The sequence below is a fragment of the Emys orbicularis genome, chromosome 2 (genome assembly GCF_028017835.1).
Source record: "Emys orbicularis isolate rEmyOrb1 chromosome 2, rEmyOrb1.hap1, whole genome shotgun sequence".
In the NCBI taxonomy this organism is placed as follows: Eukaryota; Metazoa; Chordata; order Testudines; family Emydidae; genus Emys; species Emys orbicularis.
Window position 1 is genome coordinate 213,291,093 of NC_088684.1, and position 27,758 is coordinate 213,318,850.

General features: G+C 38.8%; 1 protein-coding gene across 1 annotated transcript in view; it reads left to right on the forward strand.

Moving 5' to 3' along the window:
* The first annotated feature begins 758 nt into the window (after positions 1–758).
* Positions 759–27,758, forward strand: part of ULK4 (unc-51 like kinase 4) — a 426,845-nt gene continuing 399,845 nt past the window's right edge. Inside the window, exons 1-10 of the mRNA XM_065398954.1 lie at positions 759–896; positions 2,428–2,527; positions 6,657–6,796; positions 9,189–9,351; positions 16,362–16,463; positions 17,234–17,317; positions 25,428–25,503; positions 25,982–26,077; positions 26,375–26,493; positions 26,656–26,725. Coding sequence (XP_065255026.1) covers positions 759–896; positions 2,428–2,527; positions 6,657–6,796; positions 9,189–9,351; positions 16,362–16,463; positions 17,234–17,317; positions 25,428–25,503; positions 25,982–26,077; positions 26,375–26,493; positions 26,656–26,725 — 1,088 coding nt within the window. The remainder of the gene's footprint in view (positions 897–2,427; positions 2,528–6,656; positions 6,797–9,188; positions 9,352–16,361; positions 16,464–17,233; positions 17,318–25,427; positions 25,504–25,981; positions 26,078–26,374; positions 26,494–26,655; positions 26,726–27,758) is intronic.

Sequence of the window (27,758 nt, forward strand, 5' to 3'; positions counted from 1 at the left end):
GTCTGCTTTGCTTCTTACTAAACATGGTGAACCACTTACATTCTTTCTGATGTACAAATGAGACTACATTTAGGATTATTAATAAATGGTAAATTTTTCTTTGAAAGTGATAATACTGTATTATCTAGATTTCTAAGTCAGAAAATGATAGAACTGATGGGGAAAAATAGAAGTTAGTTTATGTGGAATTGCCTTGAGTCTCAAAACACAAAACCAGTTCAGTTAGTAAATGTAACTTCCCATTATCTTGGTCTACACTAGGGAATTTCAAGAAATTCCCACTCATAAGTGCTACCACTGGTTCTTAGCAGGTTTAACTGATGTGGTAAAAACATTGGAAGCTGCTGGGGTCCCTGTCTCCATTAGGGCTAGTGCCAAGGTAGATGAACTGGTAGTAGTAGTACCAAAATTCCCTAGTAATGTCATGGCCTTAGAGTACTTATACGACAGGGCTTTGTTTTGTTTTGAATTTGCAGTTTGGAGTTTAATATTGTGACTCTTATATTATCCTATGTGTAAAATGTTGATTAGACTTTGTTGTGGGAGGTCTTGTTTATAATCTTTCTGTAAGGTCAGTCATAATTGCTAATCACATGAATGATACCTTTTTGTATTAAACGCCATATCTTAAGAATTAAGAAAATAATGATTACATATTTACATTTAAGAAATTTTTGAATTTCTTTCTTTCAAGGTGGTGTTTGTTAGTGATGAAAACAAGCCATTTCTTAATTTGTTGGATGTAAAGCATCTTAAACATGGAGAACTTTATTTTATATGAAGAGATTGGAAGAGGAAACAAGACAGTTGTTTATAAAGGAAGAAGAAAAGGCACTATTAATTTTGTTGCTATTCTTTGCACTGATAAATGCAAAAGAGCTGAAATAACCAACTGGGTAAGAATAATGTTTATTACTATTTCTGTAGGGAAAGGTAGATACAAATTTTCCAGTAGCACAAATACAGACACAAAGAATACCAGGTACTACTTCACATACAATTAATTTATCACAATTTATAGTTGTTTGCACTATTATTGTAGCCTTGTTGGTCAAAGCAAGTGAGATAATATCCATTATTGGACCAATGTCTGTTTGTGGAAGGTAGAAGCTTTCAAGCTAGACAAAGCTCTTCTTCAGGTCTGTGGAGCTTAGGGTGACCAGATGTCCTGATTTTATAGGGACAATCGTGATATTTGGGGCTTTGTCTTATGTAGGCATATATTACCCCCGTCACGATTTTTTCACACTTGCTGTCTGGTCACCCTAGTGGAGCTCAAAAGCATGTACATTCCACCAATAGAAGTTGGTCCAATAAAATACATTACCTGACCTACCTTCTATGTGTGTCAATTTATAGCGATGTTTTAAGCTTTTAGCTTCCAAATTCCTTTATCTTAAATGGGTTTTCTTTGTAGATGTGAAGTCATGGATTCCTCCTAAAGCCCCTTCCTTAATTTCAGTCCTTTATTAGCACAGATGTAAACACATCTGCTCATAAGAGGTTAACTTCGTGCTGGTCATAGAAGCTGTCATAAATGTAGTGATTGGTTTTACTTTGTTACTGCAGTATTCACTGGGAAAATACAAGTCAATTGAAATACCAGCCTTCTCTCCCATATGTACATTTTTCTTAAGCACTTTCTCTTATTGTTTCAATAATCAGCACTTACTGAGTGACTAGGAAGCTATATCCTTGGTTAAAGATGCTCAGAATATTTTGTTACTTTTTGTATTGAGCATATCCAGCAATTCTTCTAGCACAAACTACACTAGACGTTGCACATTTAGGCTTTCTTCCTTCTTTTTTTTTTTTTAAAGGGGGAATGGAGAAATTTCTGCCATTTCCCCTCCTCTCCTTCAAAGCTGTGAAACGCATTTTATTGGAGTTAACCCATCTTTCAACATAAATGTAGCTCCTGGGCACCTCTCAGTGATATTTGGTTGGCCAGAGGGGATTACTCAAGAATGATGGAAAACTCTTTCCTTCTCCAGGACTCACTGTACCCGCTTCTTTCACACTTCCATCTCTCACTGGCACAGAAACTAGGGACATAACTTTGACCCTGAACTCTGATCTACAACATAGGAATGTTTTCTTCTGTCACTAGATAGCTATGCTGACCCTGGCCTTCTTTCTTAAACTGTTGTTTTTTGTTAACCAGTTGAACTGGTTTGAGGAAAATTGACTGTACTTCTGAACACAGGGAAGTTGGGGGAGGCCTGTGCCGAAAGGTATCTTCCCTCTATATTTCTGATTGTATGATTTGAGTAGGAATGTGACCTCTTAAAAATTTGGTGGAATTTGAAAAGCTAGCAATATAGGGAGAAAGGAATCTAGAATTACTTTGTATTGCATTTTTTCCCACTGAAACGCTAATATCTGAATGCAGCTCTCCAAATAAAATATACAAATATTCTGTTACAGGTTCGTCTTACACATGACATTAGACACAAGAACATAGTAACATTTCATGAATGGTATGAAACAAGCAACCATCTCTGGCTTGTAGTGGAATTATGCACAGGTAAGAGTTGCTAACTAAGTAAAATATATGAAATGGGAATTTCACATCATAAATTTATAACAGAAAAAAGTTTATCCAAAATGTAAATTTTAACTTTTTCCTGACAATCTATTTAAAAACATAAATGAAAGATCAGAAACGTTAGTAGAAAGTTAGCATATAGAAATAATTTAAAACTGGATTCCTAGAAAAATGCCTCCAGTCGTATTCTCTTCCACTTCAATGTGTGTTTCAAGAGTTAATTGATATGAAATAATATAATTGGATTTAAATAGCTTGGCGGGTGATGCTACTGCTGCAACTTGCAGAGCAGCACTATGAATTCTTGAAGGGGATGAATAGATAAAAGTTGTTCAAGGAAAGGTTAGATTTCTATCTGCTTTTTGGTACTTTCCTAAATATTTTAATTAAAAGAATAGAAAATATGCCAATAAACCTAAAACATAAATTTGACCAGATGGAAGATATTGCTTCATTTTCCTTTTTCTGAATCTAAAGGGGATTCTGCTGGATAGTTTTAGATGAATTAAGCCGTCTCTTCGAGTTGACTTGAAACATCCTTTCTTTTATGTTAAGACACTAATTTGGGAGCTGAGTGAACCCAAGGACTGCTCTGTACTTTGTGAACTGGGTGATTCTTTGGTCTGTACTAGGTTATCTCCATGTTATCAAAAAAAGGTTTATGGAAGGGCTTTATCCAGTTGTTCTGACTTGTATGGTTTGAACTCTAGGATAGCATTATTTCCATGTTTGAGAGAAATAAGTGGGCAAGATACTGAGGTCAAACTTTGAAATTTGGATGCCTAAAGTTGGCTTCCTAGTAAGGACCTAAATAAAAGAAACTTTCTGTTCCTGAAGTGCTATAAAGCTTCAAATGCCACTGAAAATGGGGGCTGCAGATTCTCAACACCTCTGACAAAACCAGGCCACTTTTAATCAAGTGTATGAAACTTTGGCATATTTTTCTAGTCTAATTTGTTGGCAAATATGTTCACCCTTGAACAGGCAGCCTTTTGTTAAATATAGAGAGTATTAATCATTTCTTACCTAGCAATCGTACAGTTTCTACTAAGGCTTAACATAATCATGATTTTTCTAAAAAAATCTTAGTTACCATATTTTTAAGTAGATCAAGCCTTAGGTCCTTCATTACATTTGTTCAGGTTTGAAAATTTGCTTTTGAAGTGTGGAAAATTGAATATCCAACATATCTCTCCTGTAACAACATGATTGAGTACAGGTCTGTCTCATCTTACGCTGGGGTTACGTTCCACAGTCAGCGCCTAAAGCGAAAATCGCGTATAGTCAAAATTACATTGAGTGTAATGGCAGGCGGAATCGCCCAGTACAGAAACAGTATTTAAATTGTTATTTTTCTCTTTTTTGTTTTTGTTTTTGCCGACCGCATAAAGCTGAAACCGCACATGTTAAATGCGCCTAAGATGCGACAGACCTGTATTTTTTTTTTTCCTTGATCAGATCCAGTATAAATTTTGTTGTGCTGCCCCTCCCAATATTTTTCTCTGCATTTCTGGCCCTATTGAGTTGGACTATTTTATATGCAGTCTTCTAAAATAGATAAAGTGTTTAAAAACAAAACAAAACTTCTTACCGGTATGCTGCACTGGCCCACTTTCACCTCTCGGGGAGGCTCCCTGGAAGCGGCCAGCATGACACTGCAACTCCTGCCCTAGGCTGAGTGGGCTCTGCATGCTGTGCCTATTTGCAGGCACTGCCTCCGCAGCTCTCATTGGCTGCGGTTCTCGGCCAATGGGAGCTACGGAACCGGAACTCGGCGGGGGCAGAGCGCGGATCCCCCTGGCCTTCCCTCCCCCTAGGAGCTGCAGAGACACGCTGAGCCGGGTAGGGATATTACCTGTCCTGCCAACTCCCCTCCTTCCCCCCCCCATCCCCTGCACCAGCAGGACTCATGGGCCATGCCCCCAGCACCCACGGTGCCTCCAGACCACGGCCCCTCCCATCCCCCACCCGGGGGCCCCGGCCCAAGTTACGGGTAAATAGTAAAAGTCATGTGAATTTTTGTTTACTGCCCGTGACCTGCCCATGACTAAAATGTAACCTTAATCATAATGTACCTGTATATGCAGAAGGGGGCTGAAATAAGGTTAATTCTAGCCGTTCCAAACTTTTAAGTGCTTGACTGCAGTCTTATTGTGCTTTTAACATAACTTTTTGTGTATGGTTTATATGTATCTAGTTTTGAAAGCATAAAATTAATAGTAGAAAGTAAATTAGGCTCCAATCCTGTAAACATTTGCTCAGTGTTTAACTTAATGCATGTGAGTGGTCCCATTGAAGCCAGTGGGACTACTTGCTGTGTGTAAAGTTAAGCACATACATATGTCTTTGCAGCACTGGAACCTTAAATGTACCCATTACTTCAGACCTCTCATGTACTGACTTCTAATTGGAAGTCAGAACTAGTCTAATAAAAGAAGCAAAATTTGCCTATAGCAATGCAGTTGATTAAAAAAAAATTCTTCAAATCTCTGGCAAACAATAGAGCCTTACTGACCGCTGTCACACCTAATGCTAATTGACACCTTTGGTAAAGTACTCTCTCATGTCAAGAAATGTTTTTTTTGTTTTTTTTTTCTGGATAGGTTTGGTGCACATTGGCAGGGCAGTGTAGTAAGCTTTCACTACTGCTACCTGTACTGTATCTATTCAGTGGATAGATGATTTCATTCTTCAATGCTTCTAATCCAACTTCTTTCATGGTATTAAAGTTCACTTAAGGAATTGTGGAGTGGGGGAGGTAAAAGAAAAGAACAACTGAATCCACTAATTTCATTTCTCTGATTTTGATTCTCTTCAAATTCTTTACAAGGGATCCCTTGCCTCTGGAGATAGACCAGAGTACATTAGCACTTTGAAAGTGCTCAGGTCTTGAGCCCCATTTCATCTGGCACACTGCTGCAAGAGTTGTTCCAAAGCTGTAGATACATTAACATTAATTCTTCTTAGAATAGATGCAGCTGTGTATTCCACTTAGGTGTGTGCATGCCCATACTTAAGTGGAATACATTTCTGCATCACATCTTGAAGAACCAGTTATTAATAAGTAACCATTTCTTACTGATTTTACAATATAACTTTTTGAAGTTATTGTTCTCTAGACAGTTATACTAAAAAATTGTATATAAAGCTAATATCTCTCTAGTTTTGGAAGAATTCACAGGAAGACATTCCACTTCTGAAGTCTTAGAGGAGATGTTATAGAATAGAATTATTTTTATTTTAATAAAGAATTAATAAAAATGTGGCCATAGGTAGAATATAAACAGTTAAAAGTCATCTTGATTTCTGAAGAAGAGTTTTCTTGTAACATTCTAATTACCCCCCCCCCCAAAACAAACAAACAAAAAAAACCCAGTATAATGTTAACCTTCTTTTATGGTCATTACCATAATAAGTTAATGGTATGGTATAACTAAACAAATCCATTTGTTCATGAATATTAAATGGAATTGTTTGGTCTGTCACTTTTCGGTAATGTTGATCTAGAGAAAGATGAAGATTATTGTATAAAAGGTGAAGTCTGATATAAATCATGCTACATAGATGTATGCAGGGTTATAATTTCGTTTGAGTACTAAAATATGTAAATAAATTCAGTAGAGAATTGATCAATTTCCCACTCTCTGCCTTCTTCATAAAATAGGAACTCTTTGACAGAATTGGTCATTATTGATGTTAGTGGTGAACTCTATTCAGTTTTAGTGATCCATATGGACAAATTAGGTGACATGGGTCTTATTTTCAAAATTTGCCCATGTTTCAGTGATTAGGTATAGAGGATGTACAGTGAGTATATGAGAATAACGTTTCCATGCCTCAGTTTTTCCAGAGGCCAAAAACAACTGGGTGAAGTAGTCCTTTAGTACTGACGAGTAATAGGTTATTTTATATACATTTTGAAACTTGTGGCTGTTGGAGAGTCACAAAGCAATTGAAGATAGGCAAACATTTATTTTTTTTCCAATTGTTTTGTATTTTCCTTTTAACTTTTTTTCTTTTAAGAGGCTGTAATATCACAGTAGGCTATTGGTCTGGCCTTTTCTTGATATACAACTGTCATAAGGGATTTTGTGTGAATACATTTCAGGTGGTTCACTAGAAATGGTTATTGCGCAAGATGAACATCTACCTGAAGATGTGGTGAGAGAATTTGGTATTGATTTGGTTACTGGATTACATCACATTCATGACCTTGGAATTATCTTCTGTGAACTCACACCTGGAAAGGTAATGAGTAACATCTTATATTATGTCAAAGATATCATTACAATTTCAGAAATTATTATTTGTATTATGCTAATGTCCAGAGGCCCTACTCAAGGTTGGAGGCCAGGTGTTGTGCATGAACATAGTAAGAGACAAGTGTATGTCCTGAATAACTTACAGTCTAATTAGTTTATTTTCTGTCTGTGCTGTACCACTCTGCAGCTGAGAATGAGTGTCTGAGAGTATAGTATCTGCTTCCATGCTGCAGCATAAAAAGATGAGTCAATAAAGGATTTTCATTATTCATTTAGGAGTCCCATTGTTTTTATAGCTTTGAATCATTCTGTCATACCCTGTCTACACTAGGAAACCACATATTTCTTAGTTTCTTGGTAATCCTTCATGACACACAATATTTTAAAACTTTAAAAAAAATGACAGTCAAAATTAATACTGCCTATAGTACATAAATTATTGTGTAAATAGCAATTGGAGACTAAAGTTGGTTGTCTGCTTTGAGAACTCCATGGGAAGTTGATACCAAATGTTGCATAAATGAATGATCAACCTATTGTAATTGTTTCCTAAAACAGGACTGCCCATCTTTCCCTAGTTTCTGAGTTTAGTCTAGTAAAACCCTCATGTTTTTCCTAAAATGTGCATAGTGAATCAAAGTATGACCACAATAAACATTTTTATTTTTGCTTAATATGTTGACTCTGCTCTCGATCGGACTCTCTACTGTGTGATCACATTTTCTGCATTGCCAAGTTTCTTGTAAAAATTAGCTACTGTGGATGTATGCGCAAAGTCAGTAGATGACTTCATAAGAAATATAGTGCTGTACATTTGTGTATCTGATGGCAGGACATTGAGACATGAATGGAATACAACAGAATTGGAAAGCTTGTATTTCCTTTAAAGCTACTAATTTACTATTAAGCCAGGTTGATGAATAGGTAAAATGTTTCTCAGAATCTGGTTGCTATGTGGATAATCCTTTTAGTCAACTCTAGCTTCCATATTTTGGAAATTAAATGTTAAATATTTTAAACGCTAGTCTAACAAACTTTAATATGCACACATGTTGAAAGATGCATCACTTTTTATCTTTGCTGCAGAGTAATGTATGTGGTAATTACTCCTTTGAACACGTAGTCCAATTCAAAGTAGCCATCCTTATTTTCAGAGTCCTGCATAGAATTGGTCCTGGCTATTGTGATATTGCCTCTTTCTGTGTAACCACAACCTCCCATGACAGCTATGTTCCACTAAAACAACATAGCTGTTGACCAGTAGAGGAGACTAATGACTTCAGGAGATGGAACCTTCACAGGAGCTGGAACAAGATTTTGGAACTAAGAATGATTGCTAACTTGCTGCATGCAGAGCAAGTGCAAAACCTCTTTTTCCATGCTTTCCCACAATATCATTTTCATTGTCACAGGCTCATTTTAAAACAAAACCAAAAAGCCCTCTGCCCAGATCTGTCTAAAATAAAAAAGCCACCTTTTGATGGCTATGAAAAAAGGAGGTCATTGTAGTCCCCCCCCCCCCCCCCCCTTGTGGGAGGCATTCAGCTATTACTGTGATGGGGTGAGACTCACCGGCGTGGCGCCTCCTGCTGGTCGTCTCAGGAATGAGCTCTTCCAGCCCAGAGCACCCTCTGCAGGCCAGTGTCTCACCTGCCGCTGGCCCCGTGTCCCTCCCGGACCCCGGTGCCCTTTACATCAGGGTTCTGCCCCAGCAGTAACCCACAATCTGGGTTTTCCCACCCAGGGGAACCTCTATCCCCATCTTGCCTCAGTGGCTACTGCCAGTCACCGACTAGCCCCCGCTCACTGGGGCAGACTGCAGTCTGTAAACCACTCATCATCGGCAAGGGGGGGTTGGACCTGCTGCCTTTGCCTATGTCTGGGCTGCCCCTCTGCAGCCCCAGTACCCTTTTTGGCCTTTTAGCAGGGCCTGCAGGCCGGGGTTTTACCAGGCTGGAGCTCCTCAGCTCCCTCTGCCCTTCCCCAGCACTGTTCCACCTCCACCTTCTCAGCTCCCAGGCAGCCTAGTCCTTCTCTCTCAGAAGCTAGAGAGAGAGTCTCTTCTTTGAGCTCCTGGCTCACAGCCCTTGTATAGGGTGAGCTGTGGCCTGATTGGGGCGTGGCCCCAGCTGTGGCTCCTTCCCCAATCTAGCTTAGCCTTTTTCACAGCCACAGCCCTCTCCAGGGCTGTTTTTAACCCCTGTTCTACAGGAGTGGGGCAGCTGCCCCACTACAGGGCCATATAAATACTTTAATGGTAATGAGACTTGATCAAAACTGCAATCTTAGATAGGTTGGACTGGAAAATTCAGCTTCTTGAAACAGTCCTTTATATGTAAGAGAAACAACTTGATGTTCTCTTTTGTTTACCTCTGTAGATACTTCTGGAAGGGCCTGGCACACTGAAGTTCAATAATTTTTGCCTGGCTAAAGCAGAGGGTGAAAATTTGGAAGAATTTTTTGCTTTAATTGGATCAGAGGAAGGAGATGGTGATGGCTGTGAAAGCACTCCACAAAGAAACTTGAAAAATAGACTCAAAGGTACAGCATATAGTATATATATTTTATCCAGTCAAAATTAACTAAACTCAGTGAGGCATAATGAAATGTTTTAAAAATGTTTTGATTTTAAATCCTGTTGAGAGGACGGGGTCTTATTTTCTCTGCCATAAACTTAAAATTGTGGTCTTTTGTAACTATTCTTTTTGTGGATGCAGGAATTAAGAATGCTTGGTTTTTCTATTACTAATATAGAGGTTTTTTTAGAACTAAACAAAATAAAATGTTTTGACAGTGTTTGACAATGTAATGGGAAGCATTATGGGAATTTGCATATGGTACAAACCACAAAACAAGCTACACTACCTGTTACGAAAATAAGAGCACATAAAATTTAATGGTGAAAGGCAATTGTTAAATAAGTTGTTACTAAGTTATCTGTACATACAGCTATTGCTTCAGGTGACTATCTTACCTCTTCTCCCCCATTGTAATTAATGCTACCGTTAGCTTAAGGCAGGGGTTCCCAAACTTGGTTTGCGGCTTGTTCAGGGTAAGCCCCTGGCGGGCTGTGGGACACTTTGTTTACCTGAGCATCCGCAGGTACAGCTGCTCACAGCTCCCAGTGTCCGCGGTTCACTGTTCTCAGCCACAGCTGCGGGAAAGTGGCGCGGGCCGGGCCACCGCTTCCCGCAGCTCCCATTCTAGCTTGAGGGGACATACCCATGCTAGCTCTGGTTGAGCTAATGCACTAAAAATAGAAGTGTAGCCACAGTGGCAGGAGCGGCAAGCTGCTCAGAGTCCAATCCTGTCTGAGACCATAGGTTCATGCTGGGGATAATTAGCCCCTCCCACATTTGTGCCGCTGTGGCTACACTTCAATTTTTAGCATGTTTACTCAATCAAAGCTAGTGCAGGTATGTCTCCTCAAGCTGGAATTTACAGCTTTTAGCTCCAGTGTAGACCTATCCTTAGTCTCATGTAAGCAAGATTTTGGTAGAACAGACCATCATTGGTATCCTTAAGTACAGGGAAGATTTTGTGTGTGTGACAGGTACATAGAGAAGAAACAGATTTTTACATACACATAGTCATGTTTCCAACCTTCATAACAATACAAAACCAAGTTTAGCAAACACACAGCATAACATACATCTGTGATAAGAAGTAATAAAGACTGTATTATCATTTTAGTGTGCCTGTTCTGAATAGTCTTCAAGGTATCCTTGAACTGAAGCCCAGTTCAAGGTATTCAAGTATAGGAACAGTGAAGCTGAATTAATATTACTGTAATTATATAAACTTACAGTGTGGCTGTACAAGTGAGAGTGGTTGGTTTTTACAATGAGTGTGGTAGATGTAACATCACATCTTTGAAATGCAACTTTTACTGTACAAACATACAGCTCTCAGTCATTTCCCACTGGCATTGGTGAGTTTTCAGTAATTTCAATGGCTGGTGTGCTGCTGTTTCAATTTTTTTTTATTTTTATTTAAAAGAATAAACCAATTTTCAGGAGTCGTTTTTAAAACAAAATGATCAGATGGATAACAGACTTTAAATGGAGCAAAGGGCTTAATTAACTAGAAATATTAACTCTTATTAAATTTGGGTTGGTTGGTTTATTATTTATTTTAGGTTGTGCTTCTGTATTTGATACAGACGAATGGGAAAACTAAAACTAAAATAGAGTTGGCTATTTATACATTTCTCATTTCCTCGATTAAGTGCAAACCGTATGATTTTGTAAACATTTAGAGTAACCATTTGAACTTTCATATGGGGGTACCTCGTATATGGAGCACCATATATAGAAATATAAATAAATCCATTTTAGATGACAGCTAACACAGCAAAATGCGATCCTTTATTTAGAGCCTGTTGAGCTCCAGCAATATGGTGAAAGCCAGTGTATGTGGAAATGATGGTTGGAACTATGGTAAAGCAAGGGAAGATGTTATGAGGTTGCCAATAGTGTACAGCTTCTGAGAAGTACTGAAATAAGTAGCATTAAGCTAATTATAGACACAAATGTGCCTAATAAACAGAAGATCTTTATCCTTAAGAGATTAAACTTTGCACTCTACAATCAGTAGAACATAAATAGTCCCTTCAGCAGATTTGTTTTGTTTTTGTTTTTTCTTTAAATTAAAATCTTCTAGAGAGGACCAAACATCATTGTGTGGTATATTTGCCTATGTGATGTGGCTAAGGAGATATCAAATCTGTTTAAATGGGAGGACAGAAAATCAATTCTAACCCATCTGATCATGATATAAAATTATTAGGGCTGTCAAGCAATTAGGCGCGATTAATAGCACGATTAATCGTGTTAATAATAGAATACCATTTATTTAAATATTTTTGATGTTTTCTACATTTTCAAATATATTGATTTCAATTACAACACAGAATACAAAGTGTACAGTGCTCACTTTATATTATTTATTAGAAATGTTTGCACTGGAATGGTGGTTGAAGCATGAAGGGACATACGAATCTTTAGCACATCTGGCACGTAAATATCTTGCGATGCCAGCTACAACAGTGCCATGAGGATGCCTGTTCTCACATTCAGGTGACATTGTAAACCAGAAACGGGCAGAATTATCTCCCACAAATGCGAACACGCTTGTTTGTCTGAGCGATTGGCTGAACAAGAAATAGGACTGAGTGGACTTTTAGGCTCTAAAGTTTTACATTGTTTTGTTTTTGAATGCAGTTATTTTTGTTCATAATTCTACCTTTGTAAGTTCAACTTTCATGATAGAGATTGCACTACAGTACTTGTAATGGGGGAATTGAAAAATACTATTTCTTTTTTTACAGTGCGAATATATGTAATCAATTCCAATTGGTATTCTATTGTTTAAAAGTGCAATTAAAGCTGCGATTAATCATGATTAATTTTTTTGAGTTAATCGCATGAGTTAACTGCGATTAGTCAACAGCCCTAAAAATTATGTTAAGTACTTCTCTAACTCACTGAACTCCAGTTGACAGAACCTTGGTAACGTCCCTCAGGATTCTTTTGCATATTTCATCGTTCACTGGAATGCAGTGAAGATATGTCTCGCTCAGTTGGACAGCAGAGAGATCTTGCATACTGAGCTTCCCAGAGTGCAGTGAAGAAAAGGCTTTGGTGGACTGGGACTGTGCTGTCCTCCTAGCCAAGGTTGAGGCAGCATGTCTATGCTGATACTTTTAAAGTCTGTCAGGTGCCCTCAGTAGCAACACCCTATGATCTATGGTATCACATTTGATCCTACCACTAGTAGGAGGTGGAGTTGATTTAGAGTATGTGTGCTCCATTTACATCTCAGAGAACTTGGAAGTTAATTTGGGGTAGTTAGTTATATAATCAAAGGGCCTCGCCTGTGGGGTATGACAGGGTTAATTCAGTCGCCCTTTTGTTTAACACATATATGAAGCTACTAGGAATCTCAGTTAAAAAAACAACTTGGGCTGCTAGTGCCCTCAATATGGACTTCAAACTGCTATTGGGTATCCATTTATTAACAGTGACTTGAAGTATATTCTTCCATCTGTTACTGGCCAGGAGACTTTCCATCCTCCCACTGGATGCTGACCTGGCTACTGTGAAACATATCTTTTTACAATAGGCTTGACTATTGCAGTGCCTTGTACTTAGGAATCAACTCTGGTCATTAAAGAAACTTCTGCTGTTCCAGAATGCAGCAGCCTTTTCACTCAAAAAGTCTGGTTCATACAAATGCATTATAAGTGCAGTAATTGAGATGCCACCAAGTATGAGAACAAATTTAAAGTTCGGTACTTAATCTTCAAAACCCTCTATGCCAGTGGGTCTCAAACCTTTTTTACTGGCGACCCCTTTCACACAGCAAGCCTCTGAGTCCGAACCCCCCCCCTTAAATTAAACACACTTTTTAATATATTTAACACCATTATAAATGCTGGAGGCAAGCGGGATTTGGGGTGGAGGTTGACAGCTCACGACCCCCCATGTAATAACCTCATGAACCCTGAGGGGTCCCAGCCCCCAGTTTGAGAACCCCTGCTCTATGCTATGGGATTGGACTATTTCAGAGACCGCTTTTCTCTCTTCACAATGTTGATCTGTCACAACCACAATACTTATTAGGAACAAGTGAACTATTGACAATAAGCTTTGTCTCCTGCTCGTGTAAATTTCACTCTTTCTTAATGAAGCTCCGTATTGCAAGAAATAAGAATGATGATGAAGCTACTGTATTCAGGAAGAAACAACAACCTCTTTGATATATCTTTATCAGAATGACTGCAATTGTGTGTATGTAGTTAACAACCTATCTCCTCTTACAAACCAAAACCTAAGGATAAAAGAAACCAATATGTGCTCTTGAAAGGAGGATGGAACTGAAAAATTTGTTGACTTTGTGTAACCCTTAGTGACTATGGTATAATACTGATGGATAATAAACTTTCTATTTTTATTCCTCCTATGTTGAGGTTAATTGGCAGACAGGTATGTTATATCTTTTGTATATGAAACATTCATGATTTATATTCAGGCATATTATAAAAAGTATTTAAGTAGGTGTAGTATTGAGCAAAAATGGGATTTGGCATCCGTAAATAAAAGTGATTTAATCTGAAATGTCCTGAAGATCTAGGTAGCTCTATAGTCATTCTCTGCCAGTACGACACAAGGACTGCAAGATTATATGTAACAGGAGTCTGCTTCACTATTTTAGCAGCACTCCAGCCCACTTAAAGAAAGGGGATTGTAGGAAAATAAAGAAGATTATTCTGATAAACCATTTGGCTTATAATCGGATTTGTGTATTTTGTTATTGCCAGTATTTTTCATTTAAGTAAAAATACATAGAAATTGGCTTAAATTTGTAACCAATATCCTATTTATTGGCTTCAACAGGAGTTTCACCTGTGCAAGGGTTGTGGGAACAGACCTCATGTGAATAAATACTATGAATAATTTGACAGCATTTTTTCTGTTTGTTGGGACTCATCTCACCCTCAGTTGCATGGTGTACATATCTAACTAAATTGCATAAAATGGTACTCTCCCTTTTAAATAGGGATAAACATTTCTATGAATCTTCAGTTCTGTGGCTTCTACTCAAAAGGGGTCGATATGTATTTTACAAAACACAGAGTACTAAGAAAAAATCATTCCAACAGAAAGTCACTGCATTCTTCTCCTTCCTCTTCTCTTGTACAGTCTGTGAAAACTGACACTGCAATTTTGTCTTTCATGGCTGTGTTCCCAATTTCCCAAACACTGAAATGCCTCCATTCCTGTAAACTGTTGTTACTAATATTGAGTTTAAGTAAATGTATTGTATTTAAAAGTAAACTACATCTATTTTGTGTCTGTGTACAGCAAACTGAGCTCAGAAGAGAGGAAGCCCTTTTTGAATACACTTTGTGCAAATGTGCTTCACAGAGCTTTTAAATACAGTTGGCATATTTGAAGCTACTGTTGGTGATGGTCATCTTAATGAAAAGTGGCATTGTTTGAAAGAGTGGGAGTCCAGTATGGCAGAGTGTAGACCTATTTCCATCCTACTTTAATACTAGTTTAACATAGGAGCAGCTATACTGAATCAGACCAGTGGTCCATATAGTCTGGTATCCTGTCCATGACAGCATTCAGTATCGGATGCTTCAAAGGAAGGTGGAAAAACCGCAAAGGCAAACCACTATAAATGGTCTATTTATATATATCATCATCCCCTCCTCCTGCCTCCACTTCTCTCTCTCCACAGGCTCTTGCTGACTTCTTCCAAGAGAAAATTGACAAAATACAATGTGACCTTTCCATCCCTCCCACAACTCTCTCCTCCTTCTCCCCATCACAGATACAGAAGCTTCTTGTCTGTTCTCTAACCTGACCTCTTGGCTCAGTGACCTCATCCCCTCTTCTGGTCTGCCTTCTCTCTCATCTCCTTCCTTACTCTTCTCTTTAACCCAGACAACTACTGCCCCATCTCCCTTCCCCGGTTTGTCTTAGCTCATTGACCATAATGCCTGCAATTGTTGTCCGGAGTTCCTCTCCTTCAGTTCCATCCTAAACCCTCTCCCATCAAGCTTCTGCTCCTTGCAGTCCACTGAAACCACTCTCGCCAAGGTCTCTAGTGACGTCTTCCTAGCTAAAGCTCAGAATCTGCACTCTGTCCTCATTGACCTGTCAGCTACCTTTGACTCCATCACCCATGTTCTCTTCTTGAAATTTTGACCTCCCTTGGCTTCCATGACTCAGTTCTCTTCTGGTTCTCCTCCAACCTCTCTTACTGCTTCTTCAGAGTGCCCTTTAGGGGATTAGCCTCATTCCCCTGCCAGTTTTCTATGCAGGCTCCACAGGGCTTATGCCTTGTCCCTTTCTCTTCTCCCTCTAAACTTGATCTCTGGTAATCTCATCTGTAAACACAAATTCAATTAACAGGGGCCATGCTGATGACTCACAGATCTGCCTCTCTTCTTCATTCTTGTCTCCATCTGTCCAAACTAAAATCTTAACCTCTGTCTCAGACATCTTCTCATAGATGTTTAGTCATTAGCTCAAGCCCTCCCCTACTTCCTTTCTCAATCACTGTGGACAATACCACAATTCTGTCCATCACTCCATCCCCTAATCTGGGCATCATCTTTGACTTGGACCTTTCTCTAGGTACATTAGAAAATTTCAGCACAAAACATTAGATGTTCTTCTCAGGTTATGTGTAGTGGAAGTGAAATAGAAATATAAACAACAAAATAGTTTCCACAATCCCACTGAAAAGGTATATCAGAATGAAGTGAGGATAGTTGTCTAATGAGAGGTAAGGTTGTGATCACAGGACTATAATTCAAATTCCTGAGTTTCTATCCCAAATCTGACATTGACATTCTCTGTGCCACTGAGCAAGTACTTAGGGAAACTGTGGTTCAGCATTTATCTTTAAATGGAGCTAATGCATACACCAGAGGTAAGGTGGGAGGATTGACACGGTGGCGTTTTTTAAAATTCTGAATTGTATAAATGCTGAATGGATAGTCCAAGTTGCCTTATATATGTTTTATTTTGTAGGATCGCCTGTATACACCTCTCCAGAAGCAATAAAGGGAGCTGACTTCTCCATAGCTAGTGATCTGTGGTCATTGGGCTGTTTGCTTTACGAAATGTTTTCAGGTTGTGTTTCTATCTATCTGACATTTGTGATAATTTGGAAAAATGAGTTTTTGGTACACTATAAAGACTTCGAATTATTTAGGAACCTTGTAAAATAATCAACTGAGATAATGTCACTAAGATCTGAGTTATAGTATAATTATAATATATGGTTTTAACTGCCTCTAGTGCTCAGAATTATAATTTGCTAAATTATAATAAAGGTTTGAGCTCCCATTCTATCATTTAAGGGTTTTATGCTCTTAAGCATTAAAACAATTTACCAAATGCATTAATTTGTTCTTTTAAACAGCTAAAGTGAATTTTACCTTTAAAATTGCACTACTTTGGCTTAGTGAAGAGTAAGGGGAAGGGGAGCAGGAAGGGAGCATCTGGGAAGGTGAAATCTCCTTCAAACTAGGTTGCAGGGTTGTAGCCCAGTCTTCCTGTGGCAACATACACAGTATGCTAGCCTATTGGATTAACATAGATGTGGGTCTTGCTGTCCTCATTATCCACTCTGCTGGCATCTGGGGCTACCATGGAGACCCATTTTGGGACACAAGACATGAAGAGGCATTCTTAATGGCTGTCCTACCCATGTTTTGTTCTGCATTCCTCATTGCTCACTGGCTCTCACCACCAAGGGTATTTGTATTTAAACTGACATTAATTTGTTAAATTGAGTTCAGCTTGACAATACTTGCATCTTGAATGAGATTATTTAGTAACAATTATTTTGCAGTTTAATCAAGTTCGATAGAATTAAGTGAATCTACTTATACTTATAGGAAGACCTCCATTCTTCTCTGAAAGCTTTTCTGAATTAATTGAACAGATTTTATATGAAAATCCTTTGCCACCTAAACCTAAAGGTAAGGTTTTCTTATAGTTAAATGAGTCAAACTAGAGTAATGCTTAGAATGTAGTAGTCAGTTTTGTTTGTTATGTTTCTTATGTTGATAATTAATATTTTGGTTTGCAAAGAATATTCTGCTTAAAATTCTTTATTGCAGAAGTGTATTTTCTCATTAAATTAAACTTTTATTAGCAGAATTATAAGAAATTTTTATCCCTAAAACTGAATATTAGAACTAGTCTCCTTTTGGAGTTTAACTGTTCTGTTCTTTTGGATTATTGCCCACTGGGCAAATGGATACTTCATATAAAGTTAAATATTAAGAATAAAAGCAATTTTCTAGAGGGAAATATGTTGCTACATTTCATATTAAGCCATTACTATTATTACATATTAAGCCACTATTTTCAGATGGCTCTAATTTAATGAAGAATAATTCTTTTAGGTTAAAATTTCTGATACTTGTTTTTCACACCAAACAGCATTTTATTTTTAAATTGGGCTAAATTACATTGACTACATTGAGTTCTCAAAGCAAGACAAAGCAGCATTTTTTGTCAAGTTAATGAAGAAATTCAGAATTTTTTTGCTCTGATGATGCAAAAAAACGGTTTAGTAAAATTTCTAAAACTTGCTATGAACTTGTTCTCAAATGCCTTTGATGTGTGTGAAGAAGTGTGGTTTCAAAGTAAAAATACAGGGTTGAAACAGTGGACATAAATAGTAATTTAAATAACACAGCAGATGTAACTTGGTCAGCAAATGGATGTAGGTGGGTACAAGTGGCAAAGCAGTGTAATTTGCACTGATTTTAGCATTCATTTAGTTTGCAAACTGAGTATACTAATCTGGTATTCTGTAGTGACTAGTTGAATCAGTGAGAGTTGTGCCTGTTAACCTGAGGTATGAAAATGATCTTGGGAAAGTGGTGAATGATGCAGACAATTTAAAGTGGATTTGGAGCCGCTTGATCTCTTGCCTGCTACACATTCCTCTTCCGTCCACTATATGTGTATTATACGTAGAGTTGCTAACCCTCTAAGATTGTCTTGGAGTCTCTAGGAATTCAGGATTAATCTTTAATTAAAGATTATGTCATGAGATGAAACTTCCAGGAATATGGCCAACCAAAATTGGCAACTCTAATTAAACGTGAACTGCAAATAAAATCTCCGAATTCTGTCTACTGCAGCAGTAAGTACTGAATATTTCCCTTAGCCTAAAGGCACTTATACCCAGAAACTATACAGTAAAGAACATACTTTGAAACAACACACACAACAGTATAAAAGCAGACTTATCTGAGCCCTTGGGGCTCCATGCTGTAGCAAAATTTTGTACAGTTGCTGTCCTATCATCGTACGGTGCTAGAAGATTGCATATGGAATTGTACTCATGAGTCACTTAGAATTTGGGTTTTAGGTCTTGTTTGATAAAATAAACATTAATTGTAAAATTAGGTGTAGTCTTTCTCAGAACAAATCATTTATTTTGAATAATTTATATACTATGGACCATCCTGCCCTTCATCTACGTGTGCAATTTTCAGTGGATTCAATGCGATTTCTGTTCATCGTAGGAGCTCAGAATATGATCCTGTATATGAATGTGTTTTTAAATTCAATACATGAAATCCCTCTGTGGTACAGGGAATTGAAACACCTGGTCAATTATCAGATACGATCAACTCTAGATTTTGGGAAGGAATTCCTTGAAGGATGAAATTCTACTCTTGTGCACCTGTGCACAATTTTAATTGGATTTAGAGAGTTTTGTGTGCATTTGAGGGCAGAATTTTTCCTCTTAAGTATCCTTTAAAATGCAAAAAGGTCATATTTAGGACTTTGGATTCATTCAGTGTTTCTGAATTTATTTTTTAAATTAAATTTAAGACATGGTTAATTAAAAATAATTGTTTATAGCATACAGTTTAGTCCTTTGTTCTATAAGTAATGGGTTATTCTTCTTTGAGTAGTGTCCTATGTGTGCACTTGCATCCCCTGTGCTATTGATTGGAGACTTTTCATAGCAATGTGCGTTCAGCCTGTGCATGCATGCTAGTTTGTGTCATATCCTGTGAGTTGCTACATAGCAGTGCACAGGCAAACCGCCCTCAGTTGCTTCTCAACTGCCTCAGCCTGAGATGGAGCTCTGGCAGTTGTCCCTGTTGAGATTACTTCAGCTGTGTCCCAGTTTTTATTCTAGTGCTTCACTTATAGTAGGTCTTAGTATTAGTGTAATTACCGGTAGTTAGTAAGCAGTAGTAGCTTTAGCTTCTTAGTTTAAAAAAAATTATAAGAAGAAAAACTTCTCATATATTATATAAATAGATGTTAGTGAGTAGATAAGGTAGTTCTTGTTCACTGGGAGGTTATACCTGGTTCTCCTAGTTTCAAATGTCTGTCGTGCCAGGAGGCAATCTTGGTAAGTGATGGGTACTCCCAGTGCATCGTTTGTCTCAGGGAATCGCACATTCCCAGAAGTGTAACTTCTGTCTGACATTGAAATCTAGAGCCAGAAAAAAAAGGGAGATCAAACTTCATCTCCTCATTACAGTGAGCTCGCTGCATCCATCTTCTGACCCAGGCCAAGGGACCCCTCCTCTACACCAGTCTCCAAGCAAGTCTGCTGCCTCCATTATTTCTAAGCCATGTTCCTCGAGGGCATCTGAGAGGAAGACCTTTCATAAGTCTTCCAAAGATCATGCCCTGAGTTCACCAGGTAGGGAATCTACCTCAAAAAAGACGAGGTTGTTGGAGTCTTCAACCAGGTCAGCATGTTCTGCTCTCCAATCTGGTACCTTTGAGGCTGCTGGTTCCTCAGGTACCAAGGGCATTGTTAGCCGAAAGATGGCAAAGCCTTGGGTGTGGAGGGATCATTGGGACCATCGGCAGACCAAGGTGGCAAGAATAGCTCTTCCTCTGCTTCCTCGTTATCAAAGAAGCCTGCTTGGGTTCCTACTGCATTTCCCTTGTATCAGACAAGATTCACAGTATCTCTCTGCACACCACGGACTCGGTACCAACAGCATGCTTGTTACCTCAGGAGTTTTGTTTTTCCCCAAGACCTGGCTGAGGTGCCCAATTCTTTGTTGCTCAGAGATAAGCAGCCTTCATCTGCTGACCTCACTAGGTGACCTGATCCTCAAGAAGAAACCTTTGAGGAGCAGGAAGATGGAACTGATGAAGGAGGTCTCTCTTCTGACCAACATCTCCTCTTCATCTCCGAATGAAGCAGTTATGCCTCATCCTCCATCCTTGGAGAATTTTAAGCAGTTTCAGGATCTGGTCAAGAAAATTGCTGACTACTTGCAGATCCCTCTTGAGGTTAAAGAATCATAAACTGCTTGACATCTTTCAGACAGTCTCATTTACCCGCGTAGCCTTGCCCATCAACGTGGCTCTTCTGGACACACCTCATCTACTATTTCACCTACATGCAAGAGCACAAATAAGAAATATTACTTTCCAGCAAAACACTTGAGGTTTTTATTTTCTCATTGCTCTCCTAATTCTTTGTGGTCGATACAGTTAACAAATGGGGAAGGCAGCACCACACTAAATCTATGCTTATGACAAAGATCAGAAGCATTTAGACCTTCTTGGTAGAAAATCTTATTAATCAGCCTCCTTACAATTTAGAATTGCCAAGTACTAGACATTAATGGTGAAATATCATATAAATTACACCAAGCTGAACTCTTTTGTTGACCGCTTACTGGCAATGTGTAGAGAGCAATTCCTGGCAATTTATTGTGGACGGCCAGCTGCCTTCCAGAACTTAACTACAAGCCTTACTCTGTGCTGCTGATACTGCTACCCATTCAATCTCTACGGTGGTAATTGTGAGAGGGACTTCTGGCTCCAGATTTCCAAAAGAAGTCCAGAATACAGTGGAAGACTTCCCTTTCAGTGGGTCTAAACTGTTTGCAGATAGTATGGATGAATCTCTGAGCACGTTAAAGGACTCCAGGGTTAGTTTGCGTTCTCTTATAGGCAGGTGTATAGAGAAGGTTTAGCAAGACACAGACGGCTCAGAGATACCATCCTGTGCAATTCCCAACCTCCTAGAGGTTGTATGAACCACATCAAAAGAGACTAAAATTCCAGAGACGGAAACCATCCACCTCTCAGCCTTTGACCTCGTACCCTTCCAGCTCCAAGCAGCAATTTTGATGGGCTGATTGAGGTGTTGAATGACCATCCTCATCCTTACCAGCTGCACCAATTCAGCTGTCTTCCTCCCTTCAGCGACCACCTTTTACCACTTCAGGCAGGTTTCAGAGTCTATCTCCACAAACAAGTGGGTTTTGGAGGTCATCTTCCCAGAGTACGCCATCCACTTTACGACCCTTCCACCAATCAACCCCCCTGCCCAATGCCTTTTTAGGGACTCCTCTTATGAGAGCTTGCTTCGTGTAGAAATGGACTCTCTTCTATACTTGGGTGCTATAGAACCAGTTCTCATGCAGCACAGAGGAAAGGGATTTTATTTAAGGTACTTCCTGGTACCAAAAAAAAGAATGGCAGTTAGAGACCCATCCTAGATTTGAGGCTACTCAACACTTATGTGAAAGCACCAAAATTCAAAATGGTGATATTTGCAGGTGATAATTCTGTCAAAGGAATTGTTTCTCAGCCCTTGACTTTCTGGATGCATATTTCCACATTGTGATCCACCCATCTCACAACTGATTCCTATGTGTTACTATCGGCCAGGACAACTTTCAGTACAGGATGCTCCTTTTTGGCCTGTCATCTGCCCCGAGGGTCTTTCTGAAGGTCATGTCAGTAGTAGTGGCTCAGCTCCGCAGGAAAGGTATTTTAGTGGCCTCTTACCTGGATGATTGGCTGCTGAAGGGTCACTTTATGGGTAACTTTTGAAGCCATAGATCTCTTCCTCAAATTGGGCCTACAATTGAACATTCAAAAATTCTCTGACCCCTATACAAAACTTGGAATTCATAGGAGCTCATCTCCATTTAGTAACAGCAAGAGCCAAAGCACTGCACAGATTTGTGGCCCTTTCTGACATAGCAATACAATTCAGCACAGCCCCCAAATCTTTGTTTTATATCAACTGGCAGGGAGGAGCAAGATCCCCCTCCCTCTGTGCAGAGGCTGTCAAGCTTTGTAACCTGTGCATATGCAATCAGGTCGTTGTCTTCCAGGGGTTCAGAATGTGATCACAGATACATTTAGCAGGCACTTCTTCCAAGATTACGAGTGGGGAAATACATTTCAGCATGTTATACCACATATTCTGGCAATGGGGCACGCCCCAGATAGACTTGTTTGCCACAGTGATAAACAAGAAATGTGCCCAGTTTTGCTCCAAAGGCAGGCTTGGTCACCAATCCCTGGGGGTTGCCTTTCACCTTCATTGGTCATCTGATCACCTCTATGCATTCCCACTGACTCCTCTAATAGCCAAAGTTCTACTGAAAATAAAAGAAGACAAAGCCAGAGTCATCCTAATATTTCTGAGCTGGCCCTGACACACATGGTTTCCTTACATAATACAGCTGGCCGTTTGCTCACTGATCACTCTGCAGGCCAGTCTTCATCTCCTCTTCCAGGAAGGCAGAAAGATCCTACGTCCCAATCTCAAAGTTCTTAATCTCAAAACATGGTTGATTGATGGTTCATGGGATTAGAGACAACCTGCTTTGAGGAGGTAAGAATAATAGTATTACACACCAGAAAACGATCTTCTACCCATACTCTTAAAAATGGACAAGACTTGTCTGTTGGTGTGACCTCAGACGTATTCCATTGACAACCTCATTGCTGCCAAATAGACTGTGTCCTAACTCTAAAAAGTTTAGGGCTATCGCTGAGCTCCATTGGAGTCCACCTGGCAGCCATCATGGCTTTATATTCTCCAGCAGAGTGTTATTCCCACCCTTTATTCCTTCCTGTTTTGCTCACCCAACGACAGTGAGGTTCCTAAGGGGGCTCGGAAATCTCTTTCTGTCAGTTAAGCATCATACTCCAGTTTGGGAACTCAATCTAGTTCTTAAATGCCTTACAAGACCACCATTTAAATTGATGGCTACCTGCTTGCTTCTCCATTTATCAGTGAAAATGGCATTCCTGATAGCCATCATGTCAGCATGACAGGTTGGGGAAATTAGAGCCTGTATGGCATGCCCTCCTTTCACAGTATTTTTTAAGGATAAGGTCAAATTTCTACCTAACATTGTTGTGAGAGACCTGGATTTGATATAATCTGCAGTCATCTTGTGCACTTAGCCTCTCCCTCCCCTCCCCCTCCCCGGCAGCTAGAATCGAGGACACCATAGAGTCAGGAGAAAAATCTGGCCTTGCTTAGGCAGACAAAAAGAGCTGCAAGTTGCAATTTTACTGACTGGGATAGATAAAGTGAAAAGGACAGATTCGTTGGTGGTGGTGGGGTGTGTGGAAAACTGACCTTGATTCTGGTTATCTGTTTGTAAGATGTTTTTCTTTTTTTTCCTGAAGCTGCTTTGATGATGTGGATAATAATGAATTGTTGTTGGCTGTTGCGATGGAAATAACTCATAACAGCCTATGTGCTTTGTCCGGAGAAAATCTATAGAGTTAGTTAGAAAGCATGCTTTGGAGCAGTCTGAGGAAACTTTTCTTTAGGCAAGGAGCTGACACCTAAACTTCCCAGCAGCTGGACGGAAGGAGGGCCCCCAGTCTGGTTGCTAATCATTCGAACCCATCTCAGTCTATATAAATGTTTGGGGTGTTCTGAACCTACTGCGTGTGTGTGTGTGTGTGTGTGTGTGTGCGCTTGTGCTTGTGCTTGTGCTTGAGACCTAATAAAAGAGTAGTTTTATGTAAAAGCACTTTCTTGTTTCTACCAATCATTTATCAGACAGAGGAAGGAACTGTGTCCCCAGTGATTTATTCCTGACATGTTCTGGAGAGAAACAGTTAAATTACCTCTGCTTTGGGTTCTGAAAACTGTGGGTAACAGTCTCCTCTGAATTCCATATTAATCAACCTATTCACCTGCCAGTCTTCCACCCTAAACCTCACCTAGATAAACAAGAGGCATTGTTGCACACCCTTGACGTCAGGAGAGCCCTGGCCTTCTGTCAGGATAGAACTCTAAACCCTTCAGAAAGACCCCAAATTGTTTGTCTCACTTGCAGATAGCTCAATGGATCTGCAATCTCTAATCAAAGACTTTCCAAGTGGATATCTGACTGAATTAATTGCTACAAATCGCATAATATTCAAACACCTTCAGACATACGAACTCACTGTATGAAATTCATTTCCACTTCTATGGCATTTCTCAAAAAGGTGTCCATTACTGAAATATGTAAAGCTGTTACTTGGGCTTCTATACATACATTCGCTGAACACTGTGCAATAACTTGTGACTCTACAGCGGAGTCAAACACAGTATCAGAAGTACTTTCTTCCATACTGGACTCGACTCCAAAGCCCCCTCCTCCTCCTTAAAGGGGGGCTACTCAATAACCACCTAGAGTGGAGCACCCATAGGGACACTACTCAGAGAAGAAGAAGAATAAATGGTTTCTCACCCTGTGCAGTAACTGCAGTTCTTCAAGATGTGGTCTCTATGGATGCTCCATTACCCGCACTCCACCTTCTCTGCTATAGGGCTTTGCTGTAGAGAAGGAACTGAGGGTGGTCCACCCATGCCATGTTATATAACAATGGCACGAGGCTGACTAGCATACATGCATGGGCTAAACGGACACTGCCATGAGAAATTTCCAATCAAACGCACAGGGGGTGCAAATGCACTTAAGGTGGGGCACCCATAGAGGGACACATCTCGAGGAACTACAGTTACTGCACAGGGCGAGTAACCATTTCTTTTATACTGTATGAGAATCGTCCCAATGTGAATATTTCCTTTTAGAAACTTTTAAAATTACTGCTGCTTAGTTACTGGAAGCTTCTGTTGCATGTGCTGTCTTAGGTTCTGGTTGTGTTATCATATACAAGTAGACAGACCTCTGTACCCATGTATATCCCTTGTCTTTAGTGACTAGCAGGAACAGGACCTATATATGAACTCTATATTTCTTCTATTATTCATATAATCATTCTAGTTTTAGGCTAAATTCATTTTATTATTTGAAGTTTTTCTGTTTACAGGTTCTGCTCTTCCCAAACCTTCTTCACACTTCCTTAGTTTGCTGGATGGTTTGCTTCAAAAGGATCCTCAAAAGAGGTAAAGCGGTCTAATACAGGACAATTAATCACATATTATGTTTTCTCCTCTTCCGAAAAGCGATGACTATTGCAATACTGAATTCATGACATTTTGCAGATTACATTTGCAAAAAGATGTAACTGTCTGTTTCGAATATGTTGCAGTTAATTAATATTGTTCTCATACAAAGATTTGTGCTGAGTGTTTTGATTAAATTACTCTGATAATCAGTACTAAACAAACAAACACCAGGATAATGGTAATGATGGCAATTTTAGAATCATATAAAATTTAAAATCAGTCCAAACTTGTTTTGAAAGTGGGAGAAGAAAGCAGTTAAAATATCTATTTTACTGGGCTTGTGACTTATAAATGCTATGATTACATTGTTACATAATAACAGGTTTGTCAGTCACCTGAGAAATTCATAGAATATTAAATCATGGTACTATATTGTAGTGCTGTTTCAGTATCTTTATTCTATTGTATTACAAAGATTGAACTGGACAGACCTGTTACAGCATCCATTCTGGAAAGATGCTTTCAACAGACATGATGGTGATTCCGCAAATAGCCGGGACATAAGCTCAAGGTACAATATGTTCAGTGAAAATAACATTTTATAATAAATATAAGTAGAGAAATATCCTTTTTACTATAAAAAAAACAGTTTTCTGGTCATTATTTGTATTTTTATTTTAATTTATAAAAATGTTTTAAAAATTTTGTTACAATACTTTCATAGCACGGATGTATCTTGAATCTTGTCTCTTGAAACGTATCTATCACTATTGCGAACACTAGTGCAAATATAAAAACACTATAGTATTGATTTTTTGAAATGTGTTAAGTAACTAGTGTCTAACTAGCATGTCTTATTAAACAACAGTGAAACCACGGAGTTGTTTGTATCTAGAGATACCAAGGACCCATTGGATACCCATAAAAATTCAAATGACATGTCATCCTCACGAGCAGATAAGCAACTTAATAAATCTTTCAAACTAGGTAAGATTATGTATTGCTAATATTGTCTCATTTCAGATGAGTGTGTTCTGTAAATCCAATCAGCCTTGTAATCCCAGCAGTATACCTGTTCCATAAATTTTATTCCTCTTAATCTTTAAATGAATATGAGTTCCATGTTTTGTTTTGTTTTGTTTTTAACAGAAAATCCATCTGAGTTGCAGCCTAAAAGTGCACCTGGTGGTGAATCAAATGAGTCCATATTTCTTCTTAGGTATGACAAACTAAAGGCCAAAAAAAAAAAAAAAACTAGAAAAGAAAAAATGTATGGAGTATCTTCTTAAATGTTATTTTTTAATTAAAAGAGCGCAGGCTGGAATGCAGTATTTGTACGCAAGCAGATTGGCTCATGATTCTGTACGGAAAATTGTGTTTAGGTAGTTAGTATAAAGAAACCCTTGAGATGTTGTAGCCCACGATTTAAATATTGCTTTATTTTACTGTTTTTCATAGCAATATCTTGTAGTCTCTGGGCTGTTTTGCTAAACAGGATTAGAAAAATTTAGGTTTATCTGTTATTCATTACTTCTATTCTTGCTTTATGTATGCATAAATGCTCTTTACCACTTAAGCAATTTTTAATTGCTTCTTGATAGGGTGGAGTGTTTGAAGCTTGCAGTTTCAGCCAGGCCAACAAATAGTGCCTGCAAAGACCTGTCAGTTGTGCTGCACAGGCTATCAGTCGCTATGTATGCTATTTGTGCAATGCGCCCCAGGAGCCATTAAATAAAAACTGAAATGATGAGTTTTAGTTGGTGAGGGCCTATTCTGTGTGTGTTTTTCATTTGCCGCAAGGCAGGAGAGATTCATTTTTGATATAAGAGGCTTAGTTTCTGTCCACATGAAGCAGAAACTTGCTTGTTTCAGAAACAGCCTCCCTCACCATTCACTAATCTAGTAGAAAGATCTGTCTAAAGCAAGGATTACATTGGGGTAAAAATCCAAACACTTAGCTTGGTTAATCAGTGAATTTGTTTTTATCACAACACCCTGGTCTCTCCTTGTGTGTCCTCCTAATCTTCTTGGTGACTTTGTAAAAATGTTATGAACAAACAGTATTTTGAAAACGAAAAGAATGAATACAAAAACCATCAGAATACTTGTCAATTTCAATACTTCTTCCATTCTCACTGCTGGCTGTTTAGCACTGAGAACAGTATAAAGTGCATTGCAATCCAGCAAGTTAATCGCCTTGAGATATTGTTTGGTGACTCATCACGTTTAGGAGATGGGATTTTAATATGACT